General features: G+C 46.9%; 3 protein-coding genes and 1 long non-coding RNA gene across 4 annotated transcripts; 2 read left to right on the forward strand and 2 right to left on the reverse strand.

Annotated features, from left to right (window-relative positions):
• The first annotated feature begins 1,603 nt into the window (after positions 1 to 1,603).
• Positions 1,604 to 3,190, forward strand: LOC123093380 (uncharacterized). Its single transcript, XM_044515334.1, has one exon. It carries the CDS (start codon positions 1,622 to 1,624, stop codon positions 2,978 to 2,980), a length of 1,359 nt encoding a protein of 452 aa, XP_044371269.1. The 5' UTR covers positions 1,604 to 1,621; the 3' UTR covers positions 2,981 to 3,190.
• A 3,106-nt stretch (positions 3,191 to 6,296) lies between these two features.
• Positions 6,297 to 11,509, forward strand: LOC123093383 (uncharacterized). Its single transcript, XR_006445320.1, has 3 exons — positions 6,297 to 6,699; positions 7,462 to 11,191; positions 11,328 to 11,509. It is a non-coding gene; the product is annotated as an uncharacterized lncRNA (long non-coding RNA).
• A 461-nt stretch (positions 11,510 to 11,970) lies between these two features.
• LOC123093382 (uncharacterized) lies at positions 11,971 to 14,989 on the reverse strand. Its single transcript, XM_044515335.1, has 3 exons — positions 13,963 to 14,989; positions 12,849 to 13,523; positions 11,971 to 12,292 (listed from the first exon to the last, which is right to left on the reverse strand). The coding sequence occupies exons 1-3, from the start codon at positions 14,084 to 14,086 to the stop codon at positions 12,270 to 12,272; spliced, it is 822 nt and encodes a 273-aa protein (XP_044371270.1). The 5' UTR covers positions 14,087 to 14,989; the 3' UTR covers positions 11,971 to 12,269.
• Positions 14,990 to 21,498: 6,509 nt separating this feature from the next.
• Positions 21,499 to 22,629, reverse strand: LOC123089259 (protein LURP-one-related 6). Its single transcript, XM_044510977.1, has 3 exons — positions 22,357 to 22,629; positions 22,027 to 22,272; positions 21,499 to 21,924 (listed from the first exon to the last, which is right to left on the reverse strand). The coding sequence occupies exons 1-3, from the start codon at positions 22,588 to 22,590 to the stop codon at positions 21,793 to 21,795; spliced, it is 612 nt and encodes a 203-aa protein (XP_044366912.1). The 5' UTR covers positions 22,591 to 22,629; the 3' UTR covers positions 21,499 to 21,792.
• Positions 22,630 to 25,403: the final 2,774 nt, after the last annotated feature.

Here is a 25,403-nt window from a genome sequence, read left to right on the forward strand (position 1 = left end):
CCTCGCACCTCCTCCCCCGCCTGACCCACTCCCCGCCTCTTGCGTGCCCCCCGCACCTCTTCCCCAACCGTCGGTTCGTCCCTCGCTGTCAATCAAAGGTCAAAACAACCATCCCTCGCATCTTGTCATCGCCAACCGAAAATCATCGTCTCGTCGCTGATAGCAATTGTACCACCGACGGCAATGGTTCCGGCAAAAAAGTGTTATGGTCCCAGCAAAGCTCACCGCCGATTGCAGCCTTTGCGGGTCGCATGGTGGCCTCCCACGTAGCACCGACGACCATGGTTCCAGCAAAAGATTGCTACAGTTCCAGCAAAGCTCACCGTTGGTTGCAACATTTTTGTGGAGAGCGACCACAACGACCTATGGTTCCAGCAAAAAATCGGTACGGTTCCAGCATACCTCACCGTCGGTTACAACTTTGCCGGGGCGCGGTTGTAGCACGGGCCACCGCCGGTTGCGCTGTCGAAGCACGGGTCACCATGGCCCATTGCAGCTTTATACTTGACCGATTCCAGTACCTCTGACAAAGGGTAGTAGCTTTTCGCCAAGCCGCTTGCAACTTCCCCCAGCCTGCCGGCTCCAACACCATCGCGAGGGGTCGCCACGGTCATCGCCCATAGTAGCAAAAAATTATGTTGGTACCAGCATTTGCGAGAGCGGTTGCAACATCTGGTGGGTGTGGTCATCGTGGCCAATGTCCGTAGTAGCCAAAAATGATGCCGGTTGTAGCACTTTGGATCGCCGGTCATAGCATATTTGGACGTCGGTTGTAGCACCGCTAGTCACTGGGTGACCAACACCTCGCCTCGCCGTTGCAGCACCTCGCCAGCCCGAGCTTTGGTAGGGAGAGAGACGAGAGAAGGTGCACGCTCGCTAGGGGAGACCAGTAGCGGGGCGGGCACCAATAATGTGGGGTGAGGACGGTTGGTGGGTGAAGGGGAGGAGAAAGTGGGGAAGAAGGGATAGGGACGTGTGCGGGGGAAGGAGGCTGACGTGGACCGCCAGAGTGATTGGGATTGAGCGACGCTCGTGAGACCAGCGGAAAGCTTTCGGCCCGACTGTCATACCCAAATGTTTTCCTTCTTTTTTTAACCCTGCCTTTTATATTGAAAGTTTTATAGAGATTGGATAGAAATAGGGAGTCTAATAGAGTTGCTCTGAGTGAGTGTGATTATTTTTCATCCTGCTTATGTAATGTACACATGTCATGAGGGTAAATACTGCTTCCAAAGCTGACAAAGCAACAAAAATCGATGTCACGCATCGTATACTGTCTGCTTCTGCATGTACATGTACGTAGTCGGTTCATCGGTGCACGCCAGACATAGCTCGTGAACAACACGTACGCACGTAGTAGTACGTGCTAGGCTCCAGACACGGCACTGGAAAGCTAACTTGGACACATTCCATCAACGTTCACGGGACGACAACAGCTGGCATCATAGCCTAGCTAGGTACTACTCTACGTGACCTTGCTCTATGCATATATGCATGCATGAGGCCACTGAATTATTCATTTTCGTAAACAACCAACATTTCACCCACGGTGATTAATGATCAAATACAGTAAAGAAATTGGCTTATAAATAGACACTCCACACGCACGCACACACAACACATGAGCAGGAGTGAGAGTGAGACACACATCACACACACTACACCGGCCGGGATCATCGAAATGGCGACCGGCATCAGCAACGGCACAGGCCCATCGACGAACGACGCGCTCCAGTCGATCCTCGCCGCCGCGCGCCCGTTCCTCCGGGGCGACCTCGCGGCCGTCGACCCCGAGCTCCCCTCGCTCGTCTCCGTCCTCGTGTCCGCCGGCGCCGGCGAGTGCTACCACAAGCACGGCACCTTCCTCGCCCACCTGCTCGACGTCTACCGGATCCTCCGCCTCTGGGGCGCGCCCGACGCCGTGGCCCGCTGCGGCCTCTTCCACTCCTCCTACTCCAACTCCTACGTCAACCTCGCCATCTTCGAGCCCGACGTCAGCCGCGCCCGCGTCCGCGGCATCGTCGGCGCCGCCGCCGAGCGGCTCGTGCACCTCTTCTGCGTCGTCCCGCGCCACGCGCTCATGCACGACGACCTCCACCTCCGCTACACCGACGCCGAGCTCCGGGACCACCTCGCCGCCGCCGAGGCGTCCCTCCAGGCCGCGCGCTCCGGCGGGGGCAGGCCGGAGGACAAGGCGGAGCCGTGGCGCGCGAAGCTGCGGTCCGTGGTGCCGGAGGAGGGCGTGGTGGTGCCGCACATCCGGACGGGGGAGCCGGTGGCGCTGTCGCGGCGCGTGCTGGCGGTGTTCGTGCTGATGACCGTCGCCGACTTCAGCGACCAGTACACGGACTACCAGGACAAGCTGTTCCGCAACGACGACGGCCGCCTCGAGTTCGCCGGCGACAACTGGGCCGCGCTCTGGCCGGGGACCGGAAAGCCGGGGCTGTGGATGAGCGCCATGTCCAGGCTCGCCGCGCTGTACCGCCTCATCGCCACCGACGAGCAGCTCCGCCACATGGAGGATGGGTCCACGAAGACGACGGCGGACGAACAGGACGCGGGCCTGGAGCTTCGCCTCCCGCCCGTGTTCGACCGGTGCAGCAAGGTGCTGGACCCCAGCGAGCAGATCGCGGCGAGGGACCTGTACTGGGAGGCGATCTGCAGCGACGGCAAGGAGGGCGTGGAGTCGCTGCTGCGGCGGTGCATCGCGAAGAACCCGTACGTGGGGGAGCCGTGGCTGGTGCTGGCTCAGGTGCTGCTAAACGGCGGAGGGAGGTGGGAGGAGGCGGAGGCCGCGGCGGAGGAGGGGCTTAGGCTGGTGGTGGAGTGGGGCAGCAGCTGGGACAAGAGGATGTCATGGGAGGGGTGGGTGTCATGGGGGAGGGTGATGAGGGATAAAGCCAAGGAGAAACAATGGCCGCGCTCCGCCTGGGGCATCATCAACCTCGGACTCGTCAAGCAGATCCACGACCACAACTAGCTGCCGTCTCGCTCGATCAGTTGTGGTGCTTACTTAGCGCGAGTTTGTCTTCATTAAATAGCTGTGTGATGGTGTGGTACCTGAGTATGTGACCTATATATGTTTGTCATTGTGTGGTCATTAGCGTGATGTTATGGTATCTGAGTGTATGTGACCTATGTTGTCTCGTATGGTTGAATAGCTACTAATAATGCAATGAATGTTGAGCCACCATGAGTGTCAAAAAAGAGTTGCGCTTGATTTTTTTTATTAATCCTTAATCACAACCAAGTCACTGCCCTGCCATGAGTCTCCAATCCGACCGGGCTGAAACCTGAAACATGTCACCATGTGGGCGAGTCATTGCCCTGCCAGCCCCAAGCTCACGCTCTATATAGAACCGACTAGGGTCTTGTACAATGCTAGGTGCTTAGAAAAATAAACCGAATTTTTCTGAAACATCAGTGCTTATTCTACAGGAGAGACGCCTAATTAAGTGTCTGCCCTGTACAAATAAGCACCGATGCTTACTCCAAGCACCTCTCCTAAGCACCTTGGATTGTACAAGGCCTTAGGGACCCTCACGACCACCCCACACTCATTGGGACCAGTCAGTCTAGATGTGTTTTATCACCCAACGTAGCCACAGGATTTACGAGCATTCGGATCGCTGCCACGCACGCGTCCGACGACCTAACCCAACCAAGAACCCTTCCCCACGCTTTCTCAACGAATGCGCCGCTTGTCGCCCGAATTCAAGCCAACTCAGAGCCCGCAACAGCTGGCATTGATGTTGCACAATGTGATCAGACGGTGGAGGGCGCTGGCCGGTGTGACCACTCGGGCGACACCGCTTGGACGCGTCGTCCCGAGAAACAAACTCTGAACGCTGCGTTAGTAGGTTGACCGTCCATTCGCCTGACCACGTCTATTTAAGCACGGCGCTGGCGTCGTCTACGTCCACAACACACTCTTCACTCCAAATCTTCACGCACCTCCGCCACTCCTTTCTTCCTTCACTCACCGGCGAAGGGCAAGTCCTGGACCGTGAAGGAGGATATCGTCATCTCCTCCGGCGGTGAGGAGGACCAGTGGCCGCAACAATAGCCGCCGCCGCAGACATTCGTTCTCTCGCAGGACACGGTGTATGCGATGATGAACACCGAGTATGAGGAGCAGATGGAGCTGATGCTCCGGTGCTTGCTCCTCTACAACGTCGTTTCAACGATGCCATCAGAGACGCTCCTCCGCGCCGTCAAGCCGGAGTCGTCGTCGCCACCTTGCCGCCGGGTGAAGGTGGAACCTTCGGCGGCATAGGAGCTAGTGGAGAAGATCATCCGGGAGCGACAGGCAGCGGCTGGGAAGTCATGTTGCGCCCCGTGCCCTACTACTGCTTGAAGCCCGACAACGACAACTCCGATGACAACGACGGTGGTGCCGCCGGCCTGCCTGGCATGGCGTACGAGGTCACCGTCTAGTATAGGATACTTTAGATTTTGTTTAACTCAACCGGCGAAATATTGTCCGATTTCATGTCAAATTATCTAAGTTTCAATGAAAATCATCCAGTTTGTTTAAATTTGCATCAAATTTGTTTATTTTCATTAAATTCTGTTTGAAATATGACTGGACATTTACGGCTAGCTTTGGATGGCCGGCTCCCACATCACTGTCCTTGGACTGGTCCCACCAGTCCGTGGACGAATCAGATATGGTGTCCGATGAGAATCAGCGCCGGAGATGACCCCAACTTCGAAAGAAGTAGCTCCCCTCATGTCATGTGTACACTCCAAGATGAAACACAATCACACTCATTCAGAGCAACTCTATTAGATTCCCTACTTCTACCCAATCTCTATAAAACTATCAATAGAGAAGTCAAGGTTAAGAAAATCACTCTAGCTATAACATTGCTACAGATACTAGGCTCCCAGGAAATGGGAGCCTATGGTGCATCAGGGTTGTATAAGGCGGTAAATGGGTCTGGTTTTGGGATCTTTATTTGTTGACTCCGTCAAATTCCTCAGGCCAACTCCACCGCGCGACCCTATCCTGTTCGCCCCCGTTCGTTTGGAGTAAAACGGACAAAAGAGACGGCCCAGCGCGCGGGCGCAAACGGACTTTGTGTCCGTTTTGTGTCCGCTTTCGACCCATCCCCGGCCCAAACTTGCGCTGGTTTTGGGGTGAAACGGACAGCGCGCGGACGGGCGGGACGCGCGCGCTTGTCCTCCCCTGGCCCGCCTGTCAGTGGGAGAAACCAACCCCCCCCCATGCCCATTTGGCGCCATTTGCCCCGAACCCTCCCGCCTCCCTCCCGCCGCCCCCTCTCTCCTCCGTCCATGGCCGACGCCCCGCCGAGTTCCGGCGGCCTGGCCGTCGACCCGCCCGCAAAGGTGAAGAAGAAAGTGCCAAGGAAGCCGCGGTCGGAGTGCACGCCGGAGGAGATAGCCAAGTTGGACGCGGAATCGGCGAAGAGGAGGGAACGGAGAGCGGTCGTCAAGCTCAATGCCGCCGCGGCCAAGAGAGCCGCCATGCGCGAGGAGCTGGAGGCCGCGCGGCGCAAGGCCGCTGCCAACGAGAAGGAGGACCTCGTCAACAAAGCGCACGCCATCCTCATGCTTGGCATGGGCCGTCCTGCCGGGTTCCCTGCAGCAGCCGTCGCCCCGGCGAGCACCAGCTCGTCGGTCGCCCGGCCTACGCACTGCCAGTCGCCGACGTCGCCACCAAAGCGAAGGAGGTGGCCCTTGCGATCATGAGCGTGGACTTGTCGAAGATGAGCGACAAGACGAGGGCCTGGTTCGAGGCTAGGCAGAAGGAGATGCTCGACGCCGAAGGCCTGAACTAGGTTGTCCGATCGGCGTGGCCGTTCTTTTTGAGGCTGGCATGGGTGCCGCCCGCCCGTCGGGGCCGCTGGCAGTGTGCCGGCGAGAAAACATTCATTTTGAAGGCCGGCTGTATTGCCGGCTGCTGACTGTGTTGCCGGCGAGGAGAACTATTCATTTTGGAGGCTGGCTGTGTTGCCGGCCGCTGGCTGATGCCGGCGATGGACGTGTAGGCCGGCGTGGTGAACCGGGGCCGCTGGCCTGAACTACGGCTTGGCATGTGAAATGCTGTTTTTTAGTTTCTTAAGTGGACGCGGATAGGATGGGGCAAATGGATGCGGCCGCGCGCTGCGCGCACGGCCACCGCATCCCAGGACAGGCCCGGACACGGCCCCAAACGCCTATCCAAACGGACAGAATCCGGACAAAACGGACGTCCGTTTGGGGTCGCGCGCGGTGGGGTTGGCCTCACACGTCCATTCTCTCCGTCCTCGGATACCGCCCCCACCGCCGCTCTTCTTCCTCCAGCGCTTGCTGCCGTTGCTGCCTTCGACCTCTTCCTCTGTCGGTCTAGCCTCCCACTGCGTCGGGCCTCCTCCGCGCTGCAGCCCCATACCCCACCTCCCGATCTGCATTCTCCCTTCCCCGCCCCCGCTCCTCTGTGCTGCTGCGTCGGCTGCCGAGACCCGTCTGCTGCGGCGCCGTGCCTCGGCTGGATGGAGCGAGGGAGACAGCCACGCGCCCTCGCCATCACGTTCGTGGTGGCCTTGCTTCTGATTTCCACCTCTTCCTCGTGCTAGGGTTGAGAGGCCATGGCGGAAGGTCATGGTGGCCTTGCTCCTGAAAGGAGGTGGCGGAACTTTGCAGTACAGGTCTTGGCGGCAACACTTGTGGAGAAAGAGGCCAACAAGATTGAAGGTGAGGAAGGCCACTTTATTTCTTCGTTTAGGAAATCACCCTCTTTTCTATGATTCAATTTTTCTGCACAAATTACACCGTACACAAGATGCTTGATGAAATGGTCATAACGCCAAGGGGCAGAATTCTTAGTTCTTACATACTATATCTTTGATGGTTTAGTTGTGAACAGATACTTACTTACTTACGAAGCCTTTTATCCCAAACAAGTTGGGGTAGGCTAGATATGAAACCCTTTCACGAGGACTTCCCAGGAGGTCACCCATCCTAGTACTACTCTCGTCCAAATGGATTTCATACCCAAAAGACTGGCTAGTTTTTACGTTGGCTCGCCAAGCCTATCACAACCCTTAGATATGAAACCCTTTCATGAGGACTTCCCAGGAGGTCACCCATCCTAGTACTACTCTCGCTCAAATGGGTTTCATACCTATGGGACTGGCTAGTTTTTACGTTGGCTCGCGAAGCCTATCACAACCCTCCTCCTTTACCCGGGCTTGGGACCGGCTATGCCTAGAAGACATAGGCGGAGTTTTTAGTTGTGAACAGATGTTTGAAGAAATTTCCGTAAGTGATCAGCAAGTCCCTATATATGTTAATTTTTCATATATTTCATACCGGCCATGTTAACCGTGATACAAGATATTGCAGTGTTTTTTATGAAAAACTCCATCCTTATTTTAGTCATACCTCCTGAGTACATTTGTCTGATTCAGACTTTGTCATTGGTAACAATTATTTAGTACTTAACTAAAATTGTAGAACTGGGTTGGAAGGAAAGGGACATGAATGACTGGACAATTGGAAGAAGAGTCGTGCTATGCACATGACAAAATTCGGATGATTCACGCATGATGATTAAATCTAGCTGGACATGTGTATGATTGAAAAGGGCGCTGCCTGTTGGATTTACATGTCGCGCATAGATCGGGCACAAGTATCACGTACAGAGCAGTTTTATTCGAAGAAATACTTCCAAATGATGTGTAAGTGTCTCAGAAATGGTTTCATTGTTGCATTTGTTACTCATTGATGAAGTCTTCTGTTTGCGGCTATCACCTGAATGTTGTGGATAAATTTCATTTCATCAAAAATTTCAATGCAAATTACTGATGGATTTCGATTGCTAATGCTTTTTTTATTTCATGTCCAACAAGTTCCGGTTAAGTAGGAGATTCTTCTCCACGTAATGCTCTTCCTTGCTCTTGGATAGTAGAGTTATTTTGATTTCTCCTTCTTAAGCTTCTCAACACACTGATATTCTTTGAAGCAGGGCTCCCCTAAAGTTGAGGCTAAGACGTCTCTTTTTTTGCACACATTGATGCATATTGTACAAGAATTGCCAAATAAAATAAAAATATTGGTTGTTGAGATGGCACACTTATTTGAACACAAAGTGCAAGAAACATGGGTGGTCTCATAAAGAGGGCATGTTTTTTTTGTCTGAGGTCAGATCTTGATTTTTTTTCTAGCATTTAAATTATCTGGTCCTAGCAGTGGATTTCTTAGTCACCTGTTGCATCAAGCAGTTCTCACATTGTAGGAGCCAAAATTCATCTAGCGAAGGTGGGTGGTATACCATTTAAACCGACAAATAACTATGACCTTGGCGATTCACACATATGCCGATTTTGGGTTCTATCCTTGGTTGTATACCTTCCTAAAAAAGATTGCTCTGTACTTATACATATAGCAATCTCCCTACAGCCAAACTGGGTGGTCCCTGTCTGTCATCTGATTTAAACGCTTATTAAGCATGGCTGAGTGTGAGGTCCATGTGTCGTTTGTTTGCTCTTTTCGGTTGTGCATTGTGGAGCTGCTCGGCTGAGGAGAAGGGGAAAAGGGTTACTAGCGGGTGTGGGGTGCAGGATACGCTTCCTTGCATCTGCGGGTGGGACTAGAGGTTGATGCGTCAGTGTGAGGGCTTCCCATGAGCAGCACGTCGTCTGGTGGTGGGTTGGTTTTGTGCTGCTCCTCCTTTGTCTTGCCAGGGGTAGGGTTTGGTGTTTTTTTCTTTTCATGTTTTCTACAATCATCGTTTTAGTTCGGTTTGAGGACAGTGATGGGCTGGAAGAGGGTTGTGGGATTCCATGTTGATGTGGGTTTGGTTGGGTGTTCTGGAGGGCGTGTTCAAGTTTCCATTTGGTGGATTTCTTGCGTTTTGGTCCGGGGAGCCATCCCTTGTGCTTGCGATTGTGATTTCTCTCGCCAAGAAAATAGCACTACCGCCCCTAGGGAAGGCTCCAGTGTGCAAATTCTTCCTCGATTTATTCTCACAGTAGGTATGGTGCATCACCCCCTAGTTTCACTTGGCAATAGTTTGTAGGTGATATACAATTCAGTCGTGGTAATCTTGCATCCATGCATCCTCACGGCCACGCAAATTGAGATTAATTGCATGAAGAATGGTATATCAATTATGTGTTGATAAAGCTATGAATTACAATAACATTTTTTATATTATTTGGGGTATGTGCTTGTTGTTCTTTGTAATATAGGAGAGGGGCAGAGCATCATTCTTCATCAATTAGAGAACACAACTACTCTGCAATTTTATGAGTGTGTTTCCTCCCAAATTCCAAGTATCATTAGTATATAGTGCGAAGACATGTACTACTACTAATATAATTCATTTGAAATAACATAACCTTCCCATTTTCCTTCTATAGGTAGCAAACCATTATGATTAAGAATGTTTTGGAGTCGATTGAGTGCTATAAATAATTCATTATTGTCAAATCAATGTGTGTCATAGGCCATGGGATGCACTTGGATTTGGTTAATTCTTTACCAACTATAATAAAAAAATGTTCTCCAACTACACTATTGTGATAGCTATTGCCTATCGGGGAAGGTGTGCCATATGTTTTGTCTAGAATGTAAGCCAACTAGGAAGAGGGCATGATATTCCCCTCTATTTCATTCAACTTCAACATTTCTTTGCTGGCATAATTGTTGTCTTTTCGTACGAACTTCTCTAGAAAGGCTATGGCTTGGGTTCTAGCATTACATATTCAGAACTACTGACATTCATTAAGCTTACATAGGTTAAATTTCAAACTTCATAAAATTTGAAATCTTACTGCAATACTTTTGTGGGTGGTAATAGTATAAGGCATTGATTCCAGAAGAATATAACATAATGTATTCATATGGGATCTTGAGCACCTAAAAGATTTAACTAAGCAACTATTAGATTCTTATTTATCTGAATGGAGATAAACATGTTGTGCTAGCATGAAGTTGATAAGCTACAGTTTCTAGGGACATCCTGAATATTGGTAACAATGTTGTTTCCAATCTGAATTGATGGCCTTTTAACTCATGTATCATTTGTATGTTGGTTGGTGTGGGCCCAATAATCACTGCAAATGGTAAACTAGCATATATCAGTGGTGAAGAGGTATCCTTAATGAAGGATGTGACTCTAATGTACAATGTTTTATGGTCTTTATATTCAGTATGCTATTTTGTCCAATTTAAACCTGATTGTGAGTGCCCCTTATTTCATACTGAAATGCTAAATTTTTCAAGAAAATCCCTTGTTTAATGCTAGATGGGCCATCAGAGCTAATGCATAAAAATATAAATTCCCAAATTTACTTATTCTGATCGTCTGAATGGAATAGGTTTCCTCACAACATTATTAGTGTCCTTGCATTTCCTTTCGTGCCTACATATTGGTAGGTGCCTATGATATAATGTCATAACTTATGAGTGCTTAAATCTTCATGAAGTGAACTTGCCGCTGGTTGCTCCTATTGTCATATTTGATTAATTTGGTTTTCTCATGTCATATTTGGTTAATTTAGTTTTTCTTTGTTGCTACTTTAGCACTTTGCACTTAACCTCACAAGATTGTCTCAAAAAAAGAATTTAACCTGACAAGAGATGCAATAAAAATTGCGCCAAAGGGCACCTCAATACTTGGTTGCCAGTACTAGGGAGTGGAATGTGAAGGCCAAGAGCAACTATCGACATAAAAGCATAGTACTCCCTCTGGAAAGATTTATAAGACGTTTTAGAAAGTGTAGTTCAAATCTCGGCACGTTAAGAAAATTCGGTCGTTTCCATTTTTGCCCCTGCGCTCACTCACTCACCCGCACTCACCCATTCCCCTCTCGCACTCACTTGCCCGCGTCGACATCTCCCTGCCCGAATCCGGCGCGGTGGCGACGCGCCTCACTCTCCGGCGTGGTGGCGACGCTCCTCCCTCTCGCCCGCGTCGACACCTCCCTCTCGCCCGCGTCGACACCTCCCTCTCGGCCGCTTCGCAGCCTCCCTTCTCCTCTTGTCGCCGCCTCTCCCTCTCCTCGCCCGCGTTGTCTAGCCAAAATTGTTTTTTTAGTGAGGTCAGGATGAGCGGGAGGAGCGCGTTCGTCCCCCGCGCCGACGTCGGCGTCGAGGAATAAGCAGGTGGAGGGCATGGCGGAGCGCCGCCGCCGCAAGCACCTCAATGACCTCCGCTCCGTCTTACTCCAAGATCTAGAAGGTAAAAAATGCAACTCTCTTTCATTTTTACCACGCCAGATGGAGCAATCTTGGGAGTAAATCAAGATGAGCGTGTCTTCTTGGTGCGAATTTGATTTTGGGCATCTGGATTGACTACATCCGCATCTGCATCCAAGGTCACACATTGCCGCCAATGGAGCAGAGCAAAAGGAGGAGGGCGACACCCAGGGAGAGGGGTGGTAGGAACACGAGCGAGCGGCTGTTTTAGATGAGGAGGAGCGGAGGCAGCGATGACATGGTGCAGGCGACCTTCCATCTGTTGCTGACCAGTGGAGGAGGAGCAGGAGGACGTCGGCGCCGTCGGTGAGCACTCCTCTCTGTAGATCTGATTGCTTGCCGCATGCTTGTTGAGTATTGCAAACTTGCTCCTCACTGATGATGATGACACAAAGATCTAACTGAATTTCTCGCATGCCTAGTCCTGAATCTTGATTATGTCAATGTTCACAAGAATGTGGAGAACAATCAATTTGCAGGATCAATCCCAGAGAAGATGCTCAGCGTCCCAAAATTAGTGCAGAAGACAGGACAACCACGTAACCATTCAATTTCTGCATAAGAAAGGACAACCATTTAACCATTCTGATCCACGGTTCCTCTCCGACGACAGTGAGTTGCTGTTTGTACTCCATGTTCTTTTGCTTGTACTGCTAGTGGTTATGCTTGTGCTGCTATATCTTCTGGTGCTGCTAGATTAATATGAGTAGGAGTAGAGTACATGCAGTAGTTAGAGTGCTTGCTCAGAGTAGGATTTTTGTTAGGAGCAGTTAGAGTACTCTACTGGAAGTCTGAAAGTACTCCTTGTAAGAGTAGTTTTTTTTTAGAAAAGGAGGATGACCCCCGGCCTCTGCATCTAGGAGAGTGAGGCGTATAATCCATTTCCACAAACAACTTTAAAACAATATAATCCATTTCGACAAAAAAGACTCCATGGATGCATTTCCACAAACAAGTCTCATCATAGCACTACAAGTCTCAACATACTCCACTGCATGCTCAGTCGACATCTTGTCCTAGAATCTCCATGGCATTATCATAAACTTCACGAGGGAAATGTATCATAGGCGGTAGCATTCCTTGCCTTTCCAATCTCTCCTTCCGCAAATGTGGAATTTTATACGAGTTTCCTCCTCGATAGTTCATCACTTCAACCATGATGGTCTGAAGTGTTAGAAATATTCGGTTGAGTTTGTCGACATCATACTCATCGAACTCTTCATGCACACCTTGAATCAGTTCTTTGATAGTCGTAGGGGCTCTGCAGTCGGTCAAAGACTCAAGGGATCTGAAATATCCAAGATAAAGTGCATTCAGATCTGGAGAATTTGGAGGTTGTTGTATTATTCTAATGTCGAGACCAGTTGTAGCCACAGCTTCTGCAAACTCTGCATCACCGGGAAGAATATGTGTCTTCGCGTTGTCCTGTTGGATCAATATTGGGCCAATATCATCTGTGGGCCACACTTCTTTTATTCCCGGAACCACTTTCTCTATCATATACTGCCGCATTACGTGTCGGTTCACAGTGACGTTCTTGATTTCCATGGTCCCTCTTGCTCTATTTTCACTTCTTCTAGCAGCTGGAATCTCTTGGACGAAAGGCCAGACACCAATTTTTCCTGAGAATGTTACATTGCCTTCAGCATCATATCTGGGTCGAGCAACAGCGGTCAGGAATATTACTTTGCCAATACAGTTCTTGTTCCGAATGGTTCTGACCGGGTCATCTTCATGAGGGAGGAGGTAGTAGTTTCTGTTCATTTTTGTCATATAGAACCACTTTTCGTCAATATGCACAATGTTGTGCATACTGATGAATTTAGGTCTTGTAGCTGCTAAAGTTGTCTCATCAAGCATCGACATACAAAACTTGATTCTTTCTCTTTTATTCTTTTCTTTCAAGCTTGGCTTCAAACGATTGGAGTGCCTCCTAATCTTGTGAAGCTTGAGTTTCTGGTAGAGTGTAGTATGACTGACACCCAATGCGCGAGCAAGTGACCTGAGAGTCGACCTTCTATTCAATGGAACTGTGGGGATTTGAGATAGGACATTATCCTTTCCTTTCCTTCCACATCTTCTTTTCTTTTGGTTGGACACATCCACCTCCTTACCAAGCTCTTTTTGTCGCTCTGCTGTCCTCCAGATTCTCTGAATAACTTGAATATCAGCTTGAAAAATTCGAGCAACATCCTTCTTGTCAGTTCTTTTGAACTTGCCACCCCTACTCATATTCAGCGTAAGCATTGCCATGTAAGCAGCATATCTCTGCTCATCTGTTAGTGACTTTCTTTGCCTTCGTATTTGCTGAACACCTACAGCAACAAAAGAAAAATAGGAAAATTAGGGAAATTGTGTTAGAATAAGAAAACTGAAAATTACTCTTATTTAAAGCACTAGGAGTAGGCATATGCAAATTTCAGCAAGTTAAATGAATTTGAGCAAGTTAAACTTGTTGTTAAACATATGTTAAGTTCTATGAACATATATTCAGTTTTCATGAACATTTTGGAGTATGTGTATAGTATGTGTAGATGAACATATATTCAGTTTTCATGAACACTTTAGAGTATGTTAAACCTGATATTTGTATAGCATCGGCTAGTGCATACTCAAAAACACCAAATCTTGTTAACAACAAGCAAAGGAATTGCTATTAAAGCACTAGGAGTAGGCTGCCTATGCATATGCCAACATCCGGTGCACAACTAAAAGCAGATGTACTTCTATACAAGGAGTATGTGTATGTAGTACCTGTTGCTTCTTCTTGGACATTTAATGTTTCTTCTTGGACATCTGCTACTTCTTCTTCTTGGACCATATTCACATCAGCTTCTTCTTCTCCTGAGGGTGGTGAGCAGTTCAGGTCTGGGAGCATTTTGTGCTGCTGCTGCTATGTTCCGGTACTGTTGATGTGATACTGCTTCTCCTCTTGCTACTGATCCTGTGCTGTTGCTCCACTTGCTACTGTTGTTGTGCTGGTGCTGCTCTTGCTGATAATGCTGCTAATAATGCCGCCTGCTATTGATACTGCTGATAATGCTGTTGTTCTTGCTGGTCCTCTTGATCAACTGCTCCTCTTGATCAGCTGTTGTGTTAATGATGCTCTTAATGCTTTTGTTGTCCTAATCCTGAGCTATCGATCTCTTGATGTGGAGTAATTTGAAGATCTCTTTTGTTGTCCTACTCCTGTACTCTTGATCTTGATCTGGAGCACACCTGATTCCTTGATCTGGAGTAATTTGAAGATCTCCTGATCTGGTGTTGTGCTATGATGAGAAATTATTGCTACTGTGATTTATTGCTGCTCTCGAAGCTACTCCTCTTGATCTTATACTCCACTGTCAAGCACATGGATCTTGTACTCCACTATAGTGGAATTGATTTTGATCTCGTATCTTGCTAATGTATTGCTTCTCCTTGCTCTGGGCGACGCGAGGAGTACCTGGGCGAGGAGCACCTGGGCGCGAGGAGGAGGGCTAGGGCGCGAGGAGGAGGACCTGGGCGCGCGAGCAGGAGGGCCAGGGCGCGAGGAGGACCTGGGCGCGCGAGGAGGAGGGCCTGGGCGCGGCGACGGCAAGGCTGGGCGCGAGGAGGAGGACCAGGGCACGGCAACGGCCAGGCTGGGCGCGTGGAGGGGCCCGGCGGCGACAAGGCTGGGCGCAGCCAGGCGACGGGGACGAGCGGGTGACGACGGGGACCAGCTCCTGGACACAGCCAGGCGACGGCGACGGCAAGGCTGCGGGCGTGGATACGGGGACGACGCGAGGAAGAAGACGACTGGTTCGAAATTCAAAATAAGGGCATAATGGTCTATTTGCACTTTTGTCGGCTGTGTCTGAAAATCCCTCAACGTCTTATAAATCTTTCCAGAGGGAGTACATAGGTACCTCATGCGAGTGCTCTCCAGGTTGTGTATGCAAATATGCAAAATAGTAAGAAATTAGGCCAGGTGAGGGCAGATTTGAAGGGGTGGTGTATTTCTAAATTGATGGTTTCGTTTATCAAGTTAGCAAATCAGGAGGCTCCGCTGTGATCATTGAAGGGTGAAAATCGATGTGTTATAACTGCTGAGAAGTGGCATTGACAAAGTTGGCATTGAAATTAATTCTGCTGGGACTGTAGGAAAAGGGTCACCATCTTTATGATGCCTTTTCTTTTTGCTGTTTTCTTAATTGTTGTGTATTATCCTGTCTCGAAGCTTGTAAAACTGTAGCTAATTTCCCAATTTTATTTGGTTAGTATAGTTATAATGCTACACTAGTTCATTGATGGCGCGCGTTGCCGCGCCCGTCTATTTGCATAATAAACATATGAATTCATGCAACATATTCAATTTTGCACAAATATAAACATCTATTAGTCGATAATCAAGCAAGGAGTGTGGTTTTCTGTAGCTCAGGCTACATGGTACCCCTTATCACTGCCATCCATTTCTACACTGCGGTCTGTGCAGACGCATTTGTCTTTTTTGTTTCTCTCAAACGAAATAACATATAAACTTCAAATTTTGCAAAACAACAATACATTCTAACTACAATCTAGGAAAAAATTTCAGATTTTTTCATGCATTTTAAATACTTAAATTAATATTTTTAGTCAAACAAAATCTCATTTTGTATATTTATATCAGACCAAAAAATCTGAAAGTTTTTTCACACATTGATGTTCTAATGTTCGATCTGAAAAGTTTGAAGTTCATATGTTGTTTCATTTTAGAGAAACAAAAAAGAGAAATCTTCTTGTTGCAAGTTTGTTGGAGAGTACGGATTTCAAAGCAAGGCTGGAGGGTTGAGAATAAGAGGTTTCATGTAGCCTGAGCTACAAAGGAACTTTGCGTCAAGAAAAATATCATATGTAAAAATAGGCTTTGGTATGACAATAAAATAGTGTACAGTAAATATAGCTAATCATTATCGTCAAGATCAATGATAAGCAATAACACAAATATGAAATAAGCATGTAACAGTGTAGTGCATTGATCTAAATCTTCTTTGTTTGTGAATCTTGAATTAGGTTAGTTGCTTTTGAGTGCTCAAAGTCTCCCATGGTCACCAACTAAATTATACCAAAAAATGACATAATTAGATTTACTTGTGGCCGTTTGCAACACCATTGCCTTTGCTTGACTGCACCATAATTACCCCATAAATTCCAATTTTTGCAGTCTAAAAAAATGACATGAGGATATGAATAGTTCAATTAACTAACCTTGGAAGAATCTAACTAAACTAAATTTCTATGTATGTGTCATTCTTCTCCAACTAATATTTTACAAGATATAAAATATCAAAATCATATTACAGGCCCCCTTACACCCAAGAATTAGATTCAGAACAGGGGGGAAGAAACACATCCGTCTACTTCAATAAATAGTATGGGAACAACCGTACAAGCACCAAGCTGAGAGAAATACATGAATGCATCATCCTAATTGTGAAGTACTGACAAGATAACCAATTGCCAACAGCGACCAAGGCTGAACCAGCGAACGGGAATTTAGGAAGCAGGGAATCTTCTTCCAGTGTGCTGGTACTTAGCATGCATGGATCGAGCCATGCAATAGGTAGTTTTGATTTGTGGATGTCTTTCACTATACTGATCAGTTCTGCTGGTCTTAGAGTTGCCTTGCAAAAATTTCTTATCGAATATCCAAATCATTCATCTAACCTCATGTCAAACAGGTTGTGTTGTTAGTTTTTCTTCACAAGGTTGATCTACGGGATTTGCATATCATGCGTATATATAAAAGAGTTTTGGATTTCGATCACTTGGACTTGCCGGAAAATTAACATGAATGTGATGAAATATGAAAATGGGTTTGTCAGCATCCGTGCAGTACACACGGCCACATACATTATGGTTGACTCCACAAATAACATGAAGATCATGCTGTTCCTGCAAGTCCGCATAGCCGCAGAGGCATGAGTGACTGAAACATGTTAAGGTGATAATTATAAGTAAATTAAAGAACTACAGATACAAATCTCTAGATTAACTTACTCTATTCTCCAGTGCGTATGAGGCCAGCGCTGCTATGACTTCCGTAGAAATTCTTGTACGCTCGTCCGTCTAGGTAATTTCATATCGAGCACGACGGGAGAGCTCGGGCATGGGAACGGATTGATGCTGCAGTGAATTGCCAGGGGGTGTGTCCTTGAAACATCTCTCGGGTAATGCGGCCCACATCGACAGAGTCGAGTGGAGAATTAATCTTCGGGCTTGAGAATGTACTCGTCCGCCATGTTCATTGCAGAGAAAAGTCAAAGCGATGGGTGAGAGAGAATCGCTGTAAAAATAACAACCAATCGGAGAGAGGGGGAACATGGAACCGGCGATCCATGTCATCTGGCCACCGCCGCCCAACGTCCCAACTTAACCTTGGGCTGGTGCCCCGAGCTTCCTCTGGTCGGCGGCCGCACGCATCCTATGGCCGCCTCATGGACCTAGGCCCTAATCACCAAGTCTCGTGTGCTTGCATTGCCCAGCGACAAGGTTAAGGCTGAGAGGGCTAGGGCGAGGAAGCTTATATACTGACGCATCAGCATGCTGGGAAGACAGAAAGGCAAACCTCAATAAACTCCGCTGGCGAGTGGCACACTTCATCCGCCATCAATGTCTGTGGAAACTGAAGAATTATTGCCTCCTTAAAACCTGAGTGCAGGATTTGCTTCACCGACCAGACGAACAAACGGACGTTGATTTGCCTCGACCTGAATCGGGGAGTGCGGTCCAGGACTTGGTCCGCGACCACGAGTCCCGCGCCACCATATCACTTGTGTCCTCGTCATGCTCAGAGTCCCGAAGACAGTGCGAAGCCCATCAGGCCTGGTTTAATGTGAGACAGCCAAAAATGTCCGCAGAGCAGCGGCCCATCCCTGTTAGCGCTCGTTCGTAGTGATTAGAGGGAGGAGGCGTGGGATTAAGAGCTAATCTGATGGCCAGAAACAACTGCAAGTGATGATCGGGCGGCAGCGGTGGCTAATGGCCTGAGAGGGATGAAAAGATGCGCAGTTACAATGTTTCTAAATTTTCTATCTGCCAAATAGAGAAATTGAAAGTCTAAAATATGTGGCAAGATTCATTATATTTTGTCTCTATGTTTCAACAGTAAACACGGCGAGTGGAAAGAAAACATTCCTCGGCCACTAAAAGGCATGAAGACGCTCACCTACAAAAACATACTCCCTCCTTGCATCTATATAGGGCCTAATGCATTTTTTAAGACCACCTTTGACTATTGACAAGATTAATAGTACATGAGGTATATAATGTGAAAATTATATCACTGGAAGCTCCTTTCGCATACGAATTTGACGGTATGCTTTGTGTAAGTTGCATGTCATATATTATTGTTCTAACATTTGGTCAAAGTTAGCCTCAAAAAACGCATTAGACCCTATATAGATGAAAGGAGAGGGAGTAGTTTTTATAATGATAATGGAAATCAGCACGGCAAGGTGCGCGTTTGCTTCTTGTATTCCCTATGTCCCCTCCATCTCTAAATTCTTCCAAGTACACACCAAAAATTCGGATGTGGATTATATATTTGAAAGTATGAGGATGTTTTTTTCTTTTTGAATTATGTAACTCTTAAAGTAGATCTAACTACCTTAATCACCGAATTTCCATTCAAAAGTTGCTTACCACATATACATGTGATAGAGTATGGGGATGTTTGGGGGTTGTTTGTGTAAGATTATAAGTACTATGTGATAGAGAAGAAGGAATCATCTTGCATGCAGGAACTTACGCCGGTTCGTGAAGTTTGCAGTGAAGGATTTGACGATGGTCGTAGATTTCCGAGCTGCCCTTATGATGTTAGCGAATCAGTCCATTAAATTCAATTTGTTGTCTTTATGCTGCTGACCATTGTTTCGTCAAATGTTTTACCAATTATAATTGAACTGCCATATGAATTTTGTACCTATATTCTTGTGGATATTTGGGGTCAGTGGATGAAGACTGGCGGGGGGGGGGGGGGGGGGGAGCAAGGATTGTGATCCAGAAGCCTGCCGATGACAATATGAAGCTGGAAAGGGCACAGATTGAAAACAAGCCACATATTTGTAGGACGAAGATAAAGCCCATATATCGGAGTCAACAAATTGAAAGGATGGAGAGAAGGGATTTAGTTGTAGTGTTACTGGTATGCTCATGGGCAATTATCTATGTTCTAGTGGCATTTATCATTAGGGGTTTTATCTGCAAGGTTGATCATATGAGTTAAATGGATCAATGGAATATGTTATAAATATGTCCGTTTGTACTGAAATATATTATGTGTTTGGCCTAATGAACCTCGAGCAATGGCTACTGAACTTGCTTCCATTTATGGTGAAATTTTGTTGCAATGTGTACTGAAAGATGTTATAGTTTGTGATTTTTGATGCAAATTTGTCAAGTTGTGACCGCAAATTAAACATGAGCATGTAAACATGATGTGTGACCGCAAATTAAACATGAGCATGTAAACATGATGTGTGAGCGCAAGTGACAATGTTGACACTATGTGATTGCAAAATGAAAAGGAACATGTCAGGAAAAAAATAGGTTTGGGATTCGAATCCAAAACCTGGGCTAAAACTTTCCTTGTCTTCTCCTACCCATACCAAATCAAATCAAATCTTATCAAAAGCACCTCACCTAAATCAAAAATTGCCTTTCCGTACACGTACTCAAATTAATTCAAATCTTAACAAGATATGTAATAAGATGGGTGTAAGATTTATGTTGGACATGATTTATTTTGAAACTAGGCAAAAGGTTTGCCATTTTCATTGATTAAGAAGGGAGTATATAGTTCGTGGCCCAAGACCAGATTACAAGACAGTACTCTCGTGACATTATATTACGCAAATGCTTTGCCCCGCCAGGCTCCAAAGTGAATATTCATCCTTTATCTTGGTGACCAACACTCCCACCGTAACTACGGTGTTACGAAAAACCCGGGTGTTTCGTTCCTTCCAAATTTCCCAAGAGACCAGCAACATCAAAGAGATAAGTGGTGGACGCAATTGGGTCATATGTGTAGCATTATGTCTCCACCAAACCTCAACTGACTCCATTGCCACCCAATTCGTTGGTTGGACATCATGTAGCCCAAGACAACTCTTGAGCATGCCCCAGACCCTGACGGTGTACCTGCATTGGAAAATGAGGTGGGCCGCTGATTCCTGCACTTGTTTGCATAAGTGGCAGTTGGGCCATCCACGACGTTGCGGTCTATCAGCCCTCCGAATTATGTTGTTGATTACCAACCAAGCGAAGAATATGCATTTGGGGGGTGCCCAATTCTTCCAAACAATCTGATTCATGTACGTAACCATCAGACCTAGGAATTGAGCACTGTAAGCCGTGGCTGCAGAGTATTGACCATCTTTAGAAAACTTCCATGAGATAGAATCCTCCACATCAGGGTTGAGATGAATGTGGAAAAGCCTTTCCCAGAGGGCAACAAACTGGGATATGTGTACAGGTGAGATACCCGAAGAAATGTCCAGCTGTGAGATCCAGAAACTATTCTGCAAAGCCTTTTGGACATAGCACTTCCTCCTTTTGGCAATGTTGTAAATTTTGGGCCCCATATCTTTAGGCCTCAAGCCATCAAGCTAAGCCGACCCCAGAAGGATGCCCGGAGTCCATTACCCACCACCACCTTGGTTGCCGCAGCAAATATATTTCGGTCGTTCGAGTCACATGGGTTCCCAAGCCTACCCAAGGCTTGGCCGAGTCTATCCATTTGAACCACAACCTACGCAGCTGTAACGCAGAGGCAAATTTTGCAAGATTTAGAACACCTAGCCCACCAAGCAGCTTGGACCTACACACCTGCTCCCAGTTTATCTACATTTGCCACCCATGACCTTGTCATGTCCAGCCCAAAGAAAGGCCCGCCGGAGTGCATCAATCTTCTTTGTAACTTCAACCGGGAGGTTTAGAGCCGCCATGTAGTAAATGGTGATTGCCGTAATGACCGACTTGACTAGGACCGTCCTGCCTGGTCCAAGGTGTAAGCTGAGCCCCAATCTTGTCCTCAAGGGGTTGGAAGCGTATTCTCTTGAGACGCCTTACCGACAAAGGTAATCCGAGGTACTTCATCGGGAAGGTGGAACGCTGCGGTGGGAAGGAATTAAGGATGTCCGTCAGGTCCAAGTTATCACACTGTATAGGGGTTGAAGCAATAGAATATGTATGTCATCATTGCAACGCACGAGCAATTAGCTAGTGAACAGGAAAGGTCACCGGTACTTTTCTCCATGATGGACAGTATTAAAGTCACCTCCAATGAACATTGGGGCGGGACCGTGGCAGCAAACCCAGCCAACTCATTCTAGGGCATAGGCAAACATGAGGAGCATGTTCGCAAGATATGCAACACTATACACATACCATTTGCTTGTTCAACAAACTCAACCTTAATTTACACCAATTTACAGTACTTTCACCTCCAGACTACCATTGAGACGGAGCAAATATAGCGGCCCAACAATCAATCAATCAAGATAATTAAACAAATTGGCAACACAATCTTATCGGTCCCATGACTAAGTGTGATCAGCTCATTGCTCCCACTTTGTAGCATTAACACCTTGTGGATTCCCCATTCATGTTGTCGAGGATGGCAATTACGCCAATCACAAAGGCCTGGTCATAGCCCGGCTGCACCACCACATGGTAGAAGTCCCTGCCAGCCATCATCCCCTTCACTCCAATCTAGTTCACACGTTATTAAGAAATCAAAACTCATAATTTGTAATTGAATTGAACTGAACTCATGACTCAACTCCTTTGACTTATCAGCTGGTAGAACTTTACCTGTGCTACGACGTGGCCTGTGCGGCTCCTGACGGCGCAAGCCCTGTGGGCGAAGGATCCCGTGACCTCGTAGTCCCAGTGCCGCTTCCTCCCCTTGGGTTCGACGGTGACCCGGACGTCGCCCGCCGCGCAGCTGAGCACCGTCTTCGGTTCCTGTAAGCTGAACACCAGCTTGCTGGGCTCGCCGTAGTCCATGAGATACCCTTTCCACCGGTTGTGAACGCTCAGCGCTTGGACGACTCCTCCCTGTGACACCGGCCAAGTCAGTTGAAACACTCAGAGATGGCACATGGACTAGCTCGAGCTCGATCTACGAAGTCGGTAACTCACCTTCTTGTGGATGAAGAGGATGGCCGTGCCGTCGCCGTCCCTGACGACGAGCTGCCCGCTGGCGCCAATGATGCCGCAGCCGTCGACGCTGAAGACGACCCTCTGCTCGCGGTCGGTGACGACCAAGCCGCCTCCGGTCACGGCGGGGGGACGGCGACGGACCAGGAGCACGGCCTGCAGGGAGCTGCAGAAGATCTTGCTGACAACCGGAGTGAGAAGCGTGTGCGCACCCATGATCCAAGGATAGATAGCCTGCCTGCGCACGTGTTGAAGTCGGGGCAATGCATCAATGGAGGGAATAAATAGAGCGATTTGAGTGTGGAAGTGTCCCATGACTCCTCATGTCGCGTCTGGCTACCCACCTGCCTAATCGATCGGCGCTGTACGTACGTGATTATCGTGAACCACGCGATTCGACGAAGCTTAGCGGCCGAAGCAATGCGTGACAAAGCCTAGCTAGTATATATACGCAGGACCACAGGAGAATATGAGATGGATTGATCGGCAGAAGAATCTTTGAATTGCATTGCTTCCGGCCACCAAATTGCAGCTTTGTGTTTATGCCTTTGCCTTTTCGAGGAGTTTACGTCCAGCTAAACATAAGGATTGTGCCTAATTGCAGGCCTAATCACGCGCCTAAACGTGTTAAACTTTTTGAATACCCGTATACGGCAACGCTTACTGCCTCCTTTCCGAGAAAAGAATGCCTGCATGCAAGCATGCATGCATGGAACAGGGAGGGGAGGAAGGAAGAAAGATAACCGAGCTTTATCATTGTCCGGTGAGTGTTCAGATATTACTTCATTTCCGTCGTCAAGCAAAAGGCGTTAATCATGGACACGAGCAAAAATTCCATCTAATTTACGCTCGGCAGGTTGCACAAGTAAAGAGTACACAGAGAAAGGCAAGGAGGTGCCTTTCACTCCTCCTACCGTTGTTGCGTGGTCGTGACGTGGATGGTCGGTGATGCCTAGGGGGTTGGATGCCCAGGCAGCGGTCCAGGATGGTGGCTTCACATTGGCTTTCCGGCAGGGTTCATCTCTTGGTCGTGTGGACGGCAAGGGTGTAGTGATGGGAGGCTCTGATCTTTGTTCTCTACTCTTGCAGTGCCCTGATCTGGTGTCGATGTGCTGGGCCTTGTTGTAATGGTGACCTAGACTCCTCTTGGTGCCGTAGGGGAGCTTCATAGTGAAAGTTTTGCATTTCTAGCGCCAACGAAGGCGACACCTATGGTCGTCGCCTACTTCCTCAAGACATCGTCATGCAACTCGTTCTTGTCTCAGTGCTCCGGGTAAAAACCTATGTCTATGCTCAGACCCGGTAAGGACGCGTTGTCACCCTCTTTGGGGTGTTGTCGTGGAGCTCAAGATTCTTTGGTCGGGCCTCGACGAGGTGTTAGGCCGTTTTATAACTCAAGTTGTATCCTTTGTTTTTCGCCGCTTTCATCATTTTATTCCGGCTTTTACTGATTTATTTATTTTTTCTTCATTTTTTTCTTGTTCATTTCTTTGATTTTATTGTTGTTTTTCTATTATATTTCTTTATTTTTCTTTGGTTTTTGTTTCCTTCTTAGTTTCCATCAGTTTTCTTCATTTTTCTTTGGTTTTATTTTGTTTTTCTTGTTTCACCATGGGTTTTCATGGTTTTCTTCAGGTTTTCCATTTTTATTCGTTGTTGAGGTGTTTCTTTTGATTCTCTCTTCTGTTTCTTTGTTTTTTCCTTTTATTTCTTCAACACATGTCTATATTTTTCATACACTTTTGTATATTTCACGTTAGCATCAGGAAAAAATATTTTACACGTGATTAATTTTTTTAAATATGTTTGATGACTATTTTTACATACACATTTTTCATTTTCAATATATGTCTGAAACATTTTTAATTTTTTAAAATACGTGATTAATATATTTATGCATGATCTAATTTTTTGGCAATTAATTTTTTCATGCACAATTTTGACAATGCACGTTCTATATTTTTTGTATACATCAGGAACATTGTCTTACACATTTAACATTTTTTAAATAGATGATGAACAGTTTTTCAAAATTTTGTATTTGATGACTACTTTTTCATACACATTGTGCATATGTGCTATATATTAGGAACATTTTTTATACACGGTTAACATTTATGATTATATAATTAAATTTTTATTATATAGGATCAACATTTTTGTATAGACAAGGAATATTTGAATGCATTTTTTAAATAGATGATTGACATTTCTTCAACTGCCAGATTAACTTTTAAAATACATGATCAACTTTTTTTCATACACATTATATTTTTTGTATACATGAGAAAACATATATAGTTGGAAGTATAAATAAAAGAAAAAAGAAAGTAAAAAACATGAAAAAGAAACAGAAAAACGAGATTGTGGCTTCCCACAAGCTGGGCTGGCCCTGTCTCACGCTCCCTCATGCAAGGCTGCCCTACATCTCGCGTGAAGCGAGACATAGGTACGCCCATGTGGCATGGCCACCAGGCCACAGGGCTACAACAGTTGCAATACCGTGACCTAGGCCGAACGGACCATGAAACATCTCTCTTTGGTCATGCATAGAGCATAGGACGGCATCGAGATCCTATACGGGAGTCCTGCTCGTCGGCGCCTTGGGAAATCCCTATTTGCTGCGCATTGCGGCAAACTGTCGCCGCATCGCACAGAGGGAGGTGCACCAGGGAAGCGACTGGGCCGGTCCACTCGACTAGTTCGTTCATTCCGGTTTGGATCCTTTTTTTCTCCTGGGTGTAGTTTCTCTTGTTTACTGTTTCCTTTCTTCTGTTCCCTTTTTGTTTCCCTTTTTTTCGTTTTCAAGTTTATCTTAATTTTTTCAAAAAATGTTTGGAAATTTCAAATATTGTTCCTTCTTTCAAATTACGTTCAGAATTTTTAAAAATATATGCTAATTTGAAAAAAAATGCTTGTAATTTATAAATCAATTGTGATTTCTAAAGATTTTGTTTGAGATTCACAGAAAATGTTCGAAATTTTTAAAAATGTTTCAGTTTTCAAAAAAGAATAACACATTAAAAATA

Source organism: Triticum aestivum, chromosome 4B (assembly GCF_018294505.1).
Source record: "Triticum aestivum cultivar Chinese Spring chromosome 4B, IWGSC CS RefSeq v2.1, whole genome shotgun sequence".
In the NCBI taxonomy this organism is placed as follows: Eukaryota; Viridiplantae; Streptophyta; class Magnoliopsida; order Poales; family Poaceae; genus Triticum; species Triticum aestivum.

Bases quoted from the DNA above. Each gene is read 5' to 3' on its own strand.
- LOC123089259 (XM_044510977.1), bottom strand. From the start codon at position 22,590: ATGGGTGCGCACACGCTTCTCACTCCGGTTGTCAGCAAGATCTTCTGC. The intron at 22,273-22,356 runs GTGAGTTACCGA...CCGGTGTCACAG, and splicing joins TCCTCTTCATCCACAAGAAG to GGAGGAGTCGTCCAAGCGCT. The intron at 21,925-22,026 runs GTAAAGTTCTAC...CGTGTGAACTAG, and splicing joins CAGGCCACGTCGTAGCACAG to ATTGGAGTGAAGGGGATGAT.
- LOC123093380 (XM_044515334.1), top strand. From the start codon at position 1,622: ATGAGCAGGAGTGAGAGTGAGACACACATCACACACACTACACCGGCC.
- LOC123093382 (XM_044515335.1), bottom strand. From the start codon at position 14,086: ATGCTCCCAGACCTGAACTGCTCACCACCCTCAGGAGAAGAAGAAGCT. The intron at 13,524-13,962 runs GTACTACATACA...TTGTTGCTGTAG, and splicing joins TGTCCAAGAAGAAGCAACAG to GTGTTCAGCAAATACGAAGG. The intron at 12,293-12,848 runs GCAATGTAACAT...GAGATTGGAAAG, and splicing joins ACCCAGATATGATGCTGAAG to GCAAGGAATGCTACCGCCTA.